Here is a 13,819-nt window from a genome sequence, read left to right on the forward strand (position 1 = left end):
ACCAAATACAGTACACGAAATCAAATGCATGCACGATGGATGCTACTGATTTATTTTAGTGCAAATTTCTGATTTGTTTCGCGCTATCTACTGCTATCTGCTGGTAAAACAGGATATGGTCACACAATATAAAAGATTGTGTATAAGATGGAGAGATGCGACTGCATCTCTATTATATCCACCATCTTCGCTAACAGTCAGCCAATGGGAGGACTCTAGTTGGTCATGTGTTCGGCTTCCGCACACACGGGTCAACTGTAAACCAAACTCGTTGTTTAGTGTGGTCGGGTTTACATTCAGGTAAGGACGAATTCACCTTCATGAACACTTTGACACATTTATGTCCGTATGTTCCTAAAAACCGGAATATATCGTGGTGAAGGTGAAGGGTATCCGGCCGTTTGAATTAACTAAACTGCTAGCTAGTGACGGAGAAAAGAGTGTATCTGCTTGTGAAGCCTGAATTGGCAAGTCCATGTGTGTGTAGTGAGTGAGAGCCAGAGGTACACGTACGTTTAATCATTTACTACTGACATTAAGGTGACGTAGGTCAATGTAAAACCAATGTATTTGTGCGAACAGGGATGCGAACAGTCCCTATTGAATGTGCTGCACTGCTACAACCGAGCAGCATTAGAATGGCATATTACAGTCGGTGGTGGGAAAGGTACTCACATTTTTTACTTGAGTAAATGTATCAATATTGCAATTCGGAATTCAAAATGTACTTGAGTTAAGTACAAAAGTATTGGTATCAAAATGTACAACATGTACTTAAAGTACCAAATGTAGAAAGTACTCACAAGTTTTAAAATGTATCAAAGATCTACAAGCTCACAATGCATCATGATTGAGCTTGTACAGTAGATCGGCTATTTTCAAATGGCCGAAATGTATATCTGAAGTGGGTAATTTATGTTTTGTAATAATAATCAAAATCTTCAAAGTAAGTAACTAAAGTTTCAAATAATTGTAGTGGAGTAAAAGTATAATATTTACATCTGCAGATCTCATGAGATGTACAGTAGTGGAGTAGAAGTAAAAGTACTGAACATTGGAAATACTCCAGTAAAGTAAATATACCTCAAAATTGTACTTAAAGGTAGGGTAAGTGATATTTTTGGCTTAAAACAAAAAGTATTTTGTTAAAAGGTTAAAGCACTATATTCTGATAGTAATCATTGCTATAGAGTGGTTGTTCAGTAACAGGAGTCTCCCTGTCTCTCCAGCTCTTTAATAAACAGAAAATACATTTTCCGGTAGGTGTCAACATCTCAGCCAATCAGGAGAAAGTACCCATTTTTAAGCTTCATTTTTATATTGTTCCAGTTCCAATTTCGTCTGCTCATTTCTTAGTGCCATCACTTCCAATTTCACTTGTTTAATCTATATCATGATTGAGTTCTCTGTCCTGATTGGATAAAATTGGAAATGAAAATGAAACTGAAACGAAGCGCAATTTAGAAATGGGTGTTACCTGACTGACCTGTACACAGGACGCTAAGATTTACAACAAGCGCTTCCCAACTCGAACACAAGAAAATTCATGGCTGCTCTGAGTTTAGTGACAGAAAGTTAAATGCTCATAACATGACAGTGGTGGATTGTTTTGAAACAAGTCTTGACAGAGAAAGGATAATCCTACTGTCCATAGAGGTGCAATATTGGTCAGTTTACAGTTACATTGATTAATACCACAAGCCCCGAGGGCTTTTTGTGTCATCCTTTTAACATCACTGTAAAATCGTACCACTGTACTATTTGCAAACTGGTAATAAAGTATTCAATCTATCGAAATGTTATGATAGCATCGTTGCTTGCTGCACCTATCCTGCTGACCCCAAGTCACAGGGTGAGTTAGAATGCTGCAGAGATTATCCTCTCTGACAATGCATTGAGTGTTTTACTTCTAATGTATGCCAGTGGTTCTCAAAGTGGGGTCCTAGGGTGCTTAAGGGGGTTCCACTTCCAGGGGGAATCCAGCGAAAATGATTGATAGTTGGAAACCAAATGGACACTTAAAGGTTTGTAACTCTTGACAGTTTTTGTACACTGTCAGAGTCAAGGGGGGTCCATGGCCCAATGCATACCAAACTGGAGGTCCTTGAAATTAAAAAGTTTGATAACCACTGATATATAGAATATCAGCTATTCAGGGGGGGCTACGGTATGACCCACATTTTGACTAGTCCTCTCCTCATATCTCACGACAGGTGAATAACAATGTCTGCCAACGGGATACCAGAGGACGTGTTGATGAACACTGAACTGATCAAAGACTTACAGATGGTTGCAACAGATGCCGCTCTTCTACATGGAGTCTTAATGCGTACCAAAGAGAGCCCCAACTCATCAGAGGTGAGAAATTAATGCACCCACAGACATACTGTCATTTCCAGCAACAGACCCATGTTATGTTTAGCACAAACCCTCAATGTTCAATTAACGCTGAGATTGTACAAATGGAACCAAATCTAGCATTTAGCCTAGCCCTGCAGGCCTGCACACATATGTGGGCTTGCGCCATGATCACCACCCCATCAGGCAGTAGCATTATAACTATTAGCAATAGCATTATTTGTTGCACTCATTGTATATATATATATATATATAAACAGCAGATCTCTTGTACGACAAAGTAGGGCATTACTTTACAAGAAAGTATACAACGTTGAAAATTGGAGTTGCGACAGCTACAATATACTACAAGTAAGACGCGCGAACGCTGGAAGCGAACGCAGCTCGAAATATGTTGCAGGCTGTTGTGCATTTTAATCAGAGCATTGTCTACATTCCTGCGTTCTACATGGCCACACTGTAGTGCAGGCTTGTGTGTGTGTGTGTGTGTGTGTGTGTGTGTGTGTGTGTGTGTGTGTGTGTGTGTGAAACTCTGCTCGGCACTCTGGCGCACTCTAGCGGCTGCACACAGACAGTGCACGCACACAGACAGACACACACACACACACACACACACACACACAAGCCGAGCAGGATTTCATAGTAAGCTCCACTTGGGCGGAGGCGCGCCTCCTTCCGCGTTTGCAATTAGATCGGTAGCTCAATATCCCATATATGGTGCAGTTTAGTGGTCAAAGTCAGCTCAAATATGCACATCTCTAGGTTGCCATATGCTCACATGTACTATACCGACTATATTTAGTTGGTATAGTACATGCCATGGCTAAATATTGGTGCAGCTCTGTTGGCAATGTGCGGGACTACATGGCAATTGGCCAAGCAAGAGTGGTTGTTTACTGACATAGTGGATCAAAAAGACCAGGTTTGTTGGCTAAATTTGTTTTACATAACTGCAGAAACAGAATAGCTGCAAGTGTATTACCAGATAGTCTTTTTAAATCACTCTGGATGAGAGCATCTGTTAATGCCTACATTTGCCACAGAGCCAGTGAGTAGCCAGTGGAATAGAAGAGACACCATTGAGCTGTTCAGCCAGTTCCTGCTCAAACAGGCGTGTTTAATGCAAAGTAATGCTAGGAATTTGTCTCTTTTGAGAGACAGGCTTTGTGAAGAATATCTATCGGGCACGTGTGTCCTGGTGGCTGTGTTTACTTTAGAGAAATAACTTGTGTTTGTATTCAGTTCAGTCCAGTTCCATTCAAGTTGTTGTGAATCTTGTTTTTGCAGGTGGTGACTTATGCTCCATTCACGCTCTTCCCTTCCCCTGTGCCTAAAGCTGTGTTCCTGCAGGCTCTGGCAGTGCAGACACACTACAATGTACTGGTGGATAAAATCAGCCAGGACTCAGGATTTCTAGAAGAGGCTCTTGCCAGGTACATAATGTTTAGCCGATTGAACCGACCCGTGGCATCCCGATTTTGGGTATGTTTGTCATTATAGGCGAAAAGAAAAATAGGCTACTAAACAAAAAGAACAAAAAAGTGTTTTAAAAGAATAGTTCACCCAAGAAATTGCTTTATTTCTAATGTTAACGTACCCGGTGTTGTATTTGACCCCCGCAGAGTTTGTCTGTAAAACATTCCTTTTACAGTGAATCCAAAATCCAAAAATGAAGAAATAACTCGATGAATGGAATTAATCAGAGACTCCACGTAACAACAGTAAAACTATATAAAAAATCCGTCCATAGGCCCGGACCGCTGGCCTAGCAGTCCGGGCACCTAGGCTCTTATGTCGGCTGACGGTGCATCGTGGGTTCGAGTCCCGAGCCCAACGGCCTCTGCTGCGTGTCTCTCCCCCCTTCCTGTCTCTCTTCACTAATACTATCCAATAAAAGCAGAAAAAGCCACACAAAAGAAAAAAAAAAAAAAAGGAAATCTGTCCAAAACACCGCTCATAATGCAGTCCGGTGTCTGTTCTATCTCTTCAAGTTCTATATTTTCTTCTTTGTGGTTATAGAACGAGAAAATAAAGTTTAAAACACTTTCGGGCTAAACCGGCTCATACTTGAAAGATGGACGTGCCTGGGCGCTCGCGTGCATGTGAATAAGCATACGTGTTCTTCACTTGTGCATGAGGCGGATTAGCTTCTGGGTGTTTTTATGTTTTTATTCTTTGGTGTTATTTCTGGAACGTTTCTGAGTGGACTTCAGTAGAACAGAATCTAAATGATAATATGAGCGTTGTTTTGGGCTTTATGGACATTCATGAAGGAGGTAAAGGTCACGCAATGTAAAGGTCAATCTGCGACTCAACCTTTAAGCAGACATGCAAACTTGTAGCTTTTCAGCTACAATAGCCGTTTTGAATCCAAATAGGGCAATTGTGTGACACCTGACCCGAAAAAACCTTTTTCACCTCGGGGCTGTTTGCATGCCTGTTTAAGCATAAACTTAAACATCCTGCCTCCTGTCTAACTAGTTGGACATTTTCTGTCGGCATACAAACAGAATCGTTCAAATTGTCTCTCTTGTATGCTTAGTCACAACACAAACAGGATACAAATATGCATTTTTCCTTTTGGTCTCAAGATTCCAGAATACCTCAAAGGAACATTGTTCTGTGAGTCAGTATATCCATATGTCAGCACACAGAGATTGGACTAGTGCATGGTTGCCCACACCTTTTTAAAAAAAACTTTTTTTACTTGAGAGCTACTTTTAAAATGAGCAGCTTAACACAACTGTATGAAAAGAAGTGTTGATCAGCATAACATTAATAAGAATGTTGTTTGATACATTTAACTGTATGCCACTTTGTGTTTTCATAGCACCATTGCAGTTGATGATTTTACCAGAAGATTATTCAATATCTACAAACAAATCCAGAAAGAAGGAAGGTCTCAGGTATGTAAAAACCACAAGACCTTTTTTATCTCGCAGTAATGAAAATACAAATTTGTGGGAGCTGGGTGGCATAGAGGTAAAATGCCTGGCCACCACTGTGAAGGCCCAGGATTGTTTCTCAGCAAAGGAGCCATCAACTGGGGCTGCCCATTATTCTGACGTCCTAATAGTCCGAAAAATGTTAGGTTATTGTGAGGTTAGGCTTAGTTATAATGTGTGCCGTTGGACCAATGGTACTGTAGGTTTACTGACATGGCACTCCTCCAACCGAAGGCCTGGCGCACCAAAATGTCTGTGATGTACCAGTCAGTAGAGTGGATTGTCCCAGTTGGCCACAAGTCCAGGGATTTACTCAGATGTTCAGGGACTTGCGGGATCCAGAGAACTATGAAGTGTCTCTCCTTATACCTGTTAGCAGGAGGCTTTAATTATGTCAGAGTTGGCATTGACATTATCCTCACCATTCATTACCTGTAGACAAATATAGAATTGTCATTCTTAACATTGATTTATTCCTCAAATTATTTCGCTGTTTGTGTGTTCCTCCCCAGTCCATTGTTTTGGGTCTGAATCGGTCAGACTACATGCTGGATCAGAAAGAGGATGGAACTTCATCTCTGAAGCAAATTGAGATAAACACAATCGCTGCAAGCTTTGGGGGTCTCACCTCAAGGACACCAGATGTCCATCGGTAAGACATCCATCAGTACACCAGATTGGCTCTTGGCTTTGGCGGTATCACTCAAGTCAATCTATATTTAAGCTAGATTTATAAGCAACACACACTCAATCAAATAAATATTCTATGTGGTCAAAGCAATATTTATGTTCAATTGATAAGGCTAGGTTCTTCTTTTCTTTTCCATGTGCTGCTCATGTTCCTCAGGCATATCCTTAGAGTGGCTGGTCGACTAGAGGAGAGCCAGCGTATTTTAGACAACAACCCAGCAGCAGGTCTGGCCATGGGGCTGGCCAAGGCCTGGGAGCTCTATGGATCCGAGAGGTAGGCCGAAAATCGAAACCGATAATTATAACCAATGTCCAACTTAAGCTTGCTTATGTAGGTTATTCAAATAACCGAGAAGCAGCTCATACTGTGGATCAGGATTCTTTTAAATAGTCAACTAAGTTGATTAGTCTGATTAACCACCAATGTGAAAATAGTAATCTACAAGCTCACAATGCATCACACATCACATTGCGAGCCTGTAGGACTATTTTCACAATACAAAATTAATCATAATGGGAGGCAAAGGTTTCAAATAATCGTGATATTTATTTGATGTCATATCGGCCAGCCCTTGTCTGTGGAATTCAACATGATCAGATTAGCATCCTCTTAGACACACAATATTGATCTTCCATTATAATTATACAATAATTATATTATACTTCTACTGTTATTTTAATATTTTTTTCTTGTTGCTGCAATGTTAGAATGGAGCCCAATTTTCAGTCCAATTTTATTTTTGTGCCTTCAGCACCACCTGTTGGACAAATAATTTCTTTCAGGAAGAAATATCAGTGTACTGTAGTGATTTGTCATTAGCTTGTGTTCTTGTGGGATTTTGGGGGGTTGCCTTGCGCTAGCACCCTCATAGTTGTGTACCTTGTAGTTAAGTATGTTGCCCTTTGTTAAAGGATGCTGTGTTTCAGCACAGACCTAATTCATAACCATGCATAGCACAACCTCCTCACAGATTGCTTTAGTGTTGAGAAATTTAACACAATCGAGGCAACGGTTTCTTTCCCTTCAATAACCACGATTATCACAAAATCCTCTTTCAGAAACGGGAAATTCACAGTATTGTTAAATGTCTTTATGTTGTTACATGTCTTTGTGTATTTGTATGGTTACTAGAGGTTATGCCCATATATGGAGATTTGCCTCATTAGACGGTGTGCCCATTGAAAAGATGCATAAGCATGGCAAATGTCTCAACATTAAAGCTATCCATGAGGTTGTGCATGATTATAAATGATGGGAATCAACAATTTAATAAGGTCTGTGTTGAAAAACAGCAAACCTACCCTGAGTGTCTTTTTCACTGCAACACCGTTTTTGACATTACCAACCATTGTCCTTCCAGAGCAGTTGTCATGTTCTTGGTTGAAGAGGTCCAAAGAAATATCTTTGACCATCGATACGTTGAGAATGAGCTGTGGAAAAGGTATGGACAACTTTGAGAGAAGAAGAATCACCAAAATCTATCCAGGCGTAACTATCTTTTGCTTAGGGTAGGGTGAACATGCCTGAAATTCAAGCCACCAAATCTAAGTATGAAGCACACCTACCATTGCACTCCTGCTTAGGACTCATAGCATGACTCCTGACCCTTGGATTGTGTTGATCTTTCACCAGTAACTTTTGTATTTGGCTAGCCATTAGCCTAGATTTCTGAAGCTTATGTTGGTTGTGTTCAAGATGTAAGTAAACAATTCAATTTCATGTCAATTCCTTATTTTGGCACTCGTCTACTTTTTTTTTTAAAATCTACCACATCCCAACATAATGTCACCAATTCTTGAATTTCTTATTTTCAAATGGATGCTTCTTTTCAAGGAAATATGGATATAATACAAGATGATTTCCAAAGAAAATAATTGACATCGAGCTGTCCAATTTCACTTTCATGACCAGAAACGCTACTGACATAACCCCCAGTAAGCTGGGCTAAAGGGTATTCAAATTAAACTTTGTAACCTAGGCCAAATTTCTCCTTAATGGTGAAAAATCATCACAATCCACGTGTACTAAGCTGAAGGTAGATGGGCTATTTTCTTTGTTACATCTGGTGCCTAGATTTGTCAGGCACACCCACTGTGTGTCTATGGGAGGGATTGCTGTCCCATTACTAACTACCCTTACATGGTACAAATGTTCACATATTTGAAACTGGTATTACAAATGGTATCTGATCTTTGTGACAAAAATAATCAAACTGGTAAATGATTTTAACCCCGTTTCAGAAATATTCCTACAATTAGAAGACGTTTTGAAAATGTCTCTACGGCATCCCTCGACCAGGAAAAGAGACTATTCGTGTAAGTATGGTCTGTCAAACAAAATTATTATTTCTTAAAGGTTCTTAATAAAAATTACTTGTTAAATAAAGCGATAAGTGGGATGAAGTACAGGAAATAACTGTATCTGCCTTTTCCACATTTTTCGAAGTAGCAAGCTTTTGGGTGGAGATGGGATGGTGGACAGTCTTTGTGACGGTATGAAACACTATGCCTGTGCATGTAGCTCGTAGCGAGCTAACAGGAGTGATAGTGAGTCAGTCAGCGGAAATTGCTGCAGGCTTTGGGGGAAGTAAACCAGCTCAGTGGCCTTGTGGTTAAATTGTCCACCCTGAGATTGGGATGTCCAGGTTCAATCCCCCGTCTGGGTCATACCAAAGACTATTAAAATGGTACCCAATACCTTCCTGCTTGGCACTCAGCATCAAGGGTTGGATTGGGGGTAAGTCCCTGCGACATACTAGCGTCATGTCCAGAGGATGTACTTGTACATCAAGCCGCCTCACAGAGTCACACTAGAGAAGCAGGAGACTCCCATAGTACCCAAGCCATGTGTACCATAGGGCTTGGGAACCGTTTTTGTCAATCAAAAATGTCTGTCAATCAAACGGCTACTTAGTGACAAGAACAGTGTTGGGACTAACGCATTACTAACGTAACACGTTACGTAACACAACCACTTTTTGCGGTAACTAATACCTTTTCCAATTCAGTAACGCCGTTATAGTTACTGTGATTTAAAAAGGTGCGTTACTGCGTTACATTATGTGATCCAACTGAACTCTCTCCCCCGCGGAGCAGCTTGCCTGTCATCTACTTGCCCAACACTGGACAAGAAACCTATATTTTTGATAAAAATAACATTAATCTGTTATAGTTGTCTTAAACACTCATTAACTACTTGAACCCTAGCAACACTATTCTAGCAACACTAACATGTTATATGTTAACATTTGTTGAAAATAGCAGGTCTTCAAGCTCTCAACGAATTGCAACACTGTGAGTTTGTAGATCGGCTATTTTCAGCAAAGCGATTTGAGTAGAGGGTATTAAAGGAGTGGACCAAGTAAGTATAGAACCCTGGGGAACTCTGGTCAACAAAGCATATACTCTATGGGGTTTGGTTTGGTGTTTCATGCCCCTTTTTAACTAGTCATTTTTCATTTGCACTCAATGATTTCTACATTCTTTTCAGAGATGGCCAGGAGGTTGCAGTGGTGTATTTTCGGAATGGTTACATGCCTCAGAACTACCCCTCTGAACAGGTCCGTTTTCTTTTTTTTATGTCTTTATTCTTAGTTTGTTGAGTATTGAATTCTTAGAGCACAATAGTGAGCGTTAGTGTGGATCCATATGAGATGATATTGGAAAAAAAATTAATAGTTAATAGTTCTTCTTTTTAATGCATTCAAAATGCATGTGAAATTATTTTAATTAAACCGGATAATTAAGATGTAAGAAACAGCATTTTTTCAAAGGGAATTATTTTTAAATAAATCTGCCATATTGGTATCCTTAATGGCTAATCCCGATATGGTACAAAATGCAAATATCAGCTTGATGAATCAATATACTGTATAGCTACTTTATACGCTATAGCGTTAGCGTTATAGATTAGTAGTTTTGTTCCCTACCTATGTTGAATGCACTTATTGTAAGTCGCTTTGGATAAAAGCGTCTGCTAAATGACTGTAATGTAATAATGTAATGTATAGCAAAAAAAAAGGATCCTGTTACTTCGTTTTGAGAAAGTGAAATGGTTCTATTAATATAATTTTTTCCCATTTGAATTTGAAAGTTTACAGATTAGAAGAGAGCCATTTCACTTGTTTTTTCATATTGGTAGAATCTGCTTGGTTCATGTTTTGTATGTGCTGAAAGAGTGATTTTGAGACCTTTTCCAACATGCAATGAATGAATGGACAGAGAAACGAACATGATTCTTAATTGGCAATACTTGGATTTGGATCATGGCCAGGTAGCTATATACCCCAAGGTTATACCAAAAATCCTTGATTTTGCTTAACTTGTTATTGTTTGTTTTTATTTATTTGACTGGTAGAATTGGGAAGCTCGTCTGTTGATGGAGCGCTCTCTGGCTGTGAAGTGTCCAGATATTAGTACCCACCTTGCTGGAACCAAGAAGGTCCAGCAGGAGCTGGCCAGACATGGAGTTCTGGAGAGGTTCTTCCCTGAGCAGCCCCAGGTGGTGGAACAGATCAGAGCCACCTTCACTGGCCTCTACACACTTGATATGGTGAGGGAACTCAAATGACAGAGTTGGTATGCTCAAATGCCTTCTTAAAACTTCTTCAACCACATGATATCCAGAGATGTCTGTAAACGTCCTATAAACATGATATCCTTTTGGTTGGATATTGTTCTGGTGATAACTACAGTAACTGCATGTATTATTCCTCTCGAGAATTATGAGAAAATGTCGTGAACAGTAGTCTGCTTAAAGGTTGTGCATCTTAACTCATTCCCTGCCAGACTTATTTCTGGCTGTGTTTGCCCACTGCCAGCGATTTAGTGTTTTTTATAAAATTGTTTAAAAATTCACAATTTTTTTTTCCATTATGATCGCAAGTCCAGTTGTTTCTAAACACGAGTCATGCACGTCGCTCAGACAACAAACATTACGGTCGAGGCGGAGCCCTTCTCCTCCAGCCCAGCGTTAAACAGCATGCATGGCCATCTGAACGGAAAACTCACTTTCTTTTTCCACCTCGCCACAGACCTTGCTAAATCCCTTATGATCGCGTGTTCAACTGTTTGTAGACACACAGGGTAGTTGTGTGAGTGGCCCAGAGAAGACATTTTCAATCGGCGACATTCCATTTTGCAGCAGTAGCAGTTTCAAAACAGCGATGTGAAACAGTGTTCCTCGGCGGAGAAATGCAAAGCCGAGTAAATGAGGCTTTGCATTAACTCATACACTTAGGCAGTGTATGAGTTAAAACGCTTCTTATACTGCACATCAGTGTGCTATGCCGTCTCTCCGCTGTTCACACATGCCATTATTGCTGATTGTTGCTGTCCCTGCTGCCTCCAGGGCCCTGAGGGTGACCAAACCGTGGCATTGGCTTTATCTAAACCAGAGCAGTTTGTCCTGAAACCCCAGAGAGAAGGAGGAGGTACGTTGAGAGAGCTCTCTTTTTACAGCGTGGCTCTATAAGGGGCAGTGCTGTGTAAAAGAGAGTGTGTGTGAGATTTGCGAAATTTGTAAATGTAAATATATATAATATATATTGACATTATAGATTGTTCCTTGGTTGTAGTATCTCTTTCAAGGCCAAATAACTTTCTCTTTTCTTTAGGGAACAACTTATATGGATCAGAGATGTGCCAGGTACTGGAGGGAGTCAAGGAGAGCACTGAAAGGACAGCATACATTCTGATGGACAAGATCCAACCCAAGCCTTTGCACAACTACCTGCTAAGGCGAGACTCGCCTCTCAAGCTCAGCAGCTGCATCAGTGAACTGGGAGTGTTTGGAGCTTATGTTAGGTACCTCGAAATCAACATGCACTTGCACACTTCACTTGTCTGCCACTATATCTCACTGTCAATCTCTCTGACTGTCTCTTAGTATATCTTATCTCTATGCGGATCTAATATAACCTCTTTAAGGTCACTATACAATTATATTGACAGGGTTGACATCCAACTCTGGTTTGTGCATTATCAGAATTGATGAATTTACTTAATCTCGGATTTCTGGTTTACGTTTTTTACTGTCAAATATATACACACATATTGTGCTTCAACATAGACTATTCTATAGATACATACACAAAATATTTTGGTGAGGTCAAGTGAAGGTCTAATCCAGGGATGTCAAACATACGGCCCGCGGGCCGTATCAGGCCCGCTAACTAGTTTAATCCGGCCCGCGAGATGATTTTGCAAAGCATTACATTTTTTTTTTTTTTTTTTTTTGCCAAAAATGTTTTAATTGCTTTTTGGCCAAGTCTACACCTGCAAACACACGTAACTTCCACTTTCCTCTTCTTCTTCCTCGCTTTTTTATTGATATTGTCTGTGTTGGAGCGCCTCAGTGCGGCTGCAGAGTTCATGTGCAACCTCTTCCAGAGAGAGATAGAGACACTAGAAACTCTGCTGGAGACACAAAACAAACTGTGTAGACTTGGCCCTTTGAAATAAAATGTATTTTATAAACACATTTTTTGTCTTAACGTAATCGATTAATTAATCGGTAAGGCCTAACGGTAAACGGTTAATAAAATGTCTCCATTTGGCCATCCCTATTTGTGAAGTTTACATTTTCAGAATGTGCTTGTACTAACTAAGACTAAGTAAAGTAAACAAAGAAAACTATTTGAAGTTGTTGTTATTGTTATTATTAGTTACTATGCCATGATTTTACCGGTCCGGTAGGCCTACCGGTCCGGTACCGGTCCGGTACTGGTCCGGCCCTCTGGCCCTCTGGCCCTCCTCCATGTGGCCCCTGAGCTAAAATGAGTTTGCCATCCCTGGTCTAATCCTTAAATAGTCTAAACCGAAAGATGAGAGTTTGAAACGGTATCTAACAGCTATTCTATCCATTTGATATTATTGGACTTGGGTCACATTCCATTTTGGGTGTTTTTACAGGGAGGGTGAAGACATGGTAATGTTCTGCAAAGGTGTTTGTCCTTCGCCTAAGGCACAAAGCCCTACAGTATGAGTTTACTCAAAATGTACGTTCAATAAATGTTTCTTGCTCTTGGGTCCCATTCCTCTTTTGTTTGTATGTGCTTGCAGGCAGGGTAAAGACATGCTAATGAACGAATGTGTGGGTCATCTACTGAGGACAAAGAGTACTGAACACGATGATGGAGGCGTAGCTGCCGGAGTGGCCGTGCTGGACAATCCTCTTCTCGTTTGAAAACCCACACTGGCTTCTGTTGGACTCCATGTGGAGCTGCACAAAAGGAGAATGATGTAATCAAGAGCCCATTTCAAGTCACTCTCATTTCAAGTCACTCTCAATAACTTAAAGCTGCACTATGTAACTTTCCTCTTCTTTCTTTTCTTTCTTTTCTTTTTTTTTTATATAAATAAAAACTTTATTTAATTGGTTGCACAAACAGACACCTTTTTAATATAATCAAATAATTTACAGTCTCAAATAAACACCTTTTGTGATATTACATTACGCACACATTACCAACACCACATATATTCTAATTAATGTGCAAATATCTTGATTGTGTCAACAATGTTGCTGGGAAGTTTTCAGAAGGTCTGGTCATCATTACAGGATTCGGTCCAATGGCCAAAGGCCTCACAGATATCGCAGTATGGGCGTTCTTCACCACACCACTTCACTACTGCCATGGTACGCGGTGTGTGTGGCGGAGAGTCTGACATCTGCATCTGTTTGGGGCAGTCCTTGGTATCGTCGGGGTCAAAGCAGTTACAGATGTCACAGAACAGCCTCGGTGATGGTTTCTTCTTGAGCAGTTATCCAGCTTGTTGCCATTATTCCCGCTCAGAGCAGCCGCCGCCAATTTCTCTAGCTTGCC

At 40.4% G+C, this 13,819-nt stretch overlaps 1 protein-coding gene across 2 annotated transcripts; it reads left to right on the forward strand.

Annotated features, from left to right (window-relative positions):
- The first annotated feature begins 238 nt into the window (after window positions 1-238).
- On the forward strand, window positions 239-13,368 carry LOC311053549 (glutathione synthetase-like). 2 transcript variants are annotated; one of them, XM_084069156.1, is made up of 13 exons: window positions 239-300; window positions 2,214-2,358; window positions 3,646-3,791; window positions 5,189-5,264; window positions 5,816-5,955; window positions 6,151-6,267; window positions 7,355-7,435; window positions 8,235-8,309; window positions 9,484-9,553; window positions 10,351-10,545; window positions 11,344-11,425; window positions 11,609-11,798; window positions 13,056-13,368. In XM_084069156.1, the coding sequence occupies exons 2-13, from the start codon at window positions 2,224-2,226 to the stop codon at window positions 13,177-13,179; spliced, it is 1,431 nt and encodes a 476-aa protein (XP_083925282.1). In that variant the 5' UTR covers window positions 239-300; window positions 2,214-2,223; the 3' UTR covers window positions 13,180-13,368. The 2 variants fall into 2 exon arrangements, with proteins under 2 accessions (XP_083925282.1, XP_083925283.1); XM_084069157.1 differs by lacking the exon at window positions 239-300 and adding an exon at window positions 323-509.
- Window positions 13,369-13,819: the final 451 nt, after the last annotated feature.

This window comes from Gymnoscopelus microlampas (assembly GCF_963454915.1).
Source record: "Gymnoscopelus microlampas genome assembly, chromosome: 10".
NCBI lineage: Eukaryota > Metazoa > Chordata > Actinopteri > Myctophiformes > Myctophidae > Gymnoscopelus > Gymnoscopelus microlampas.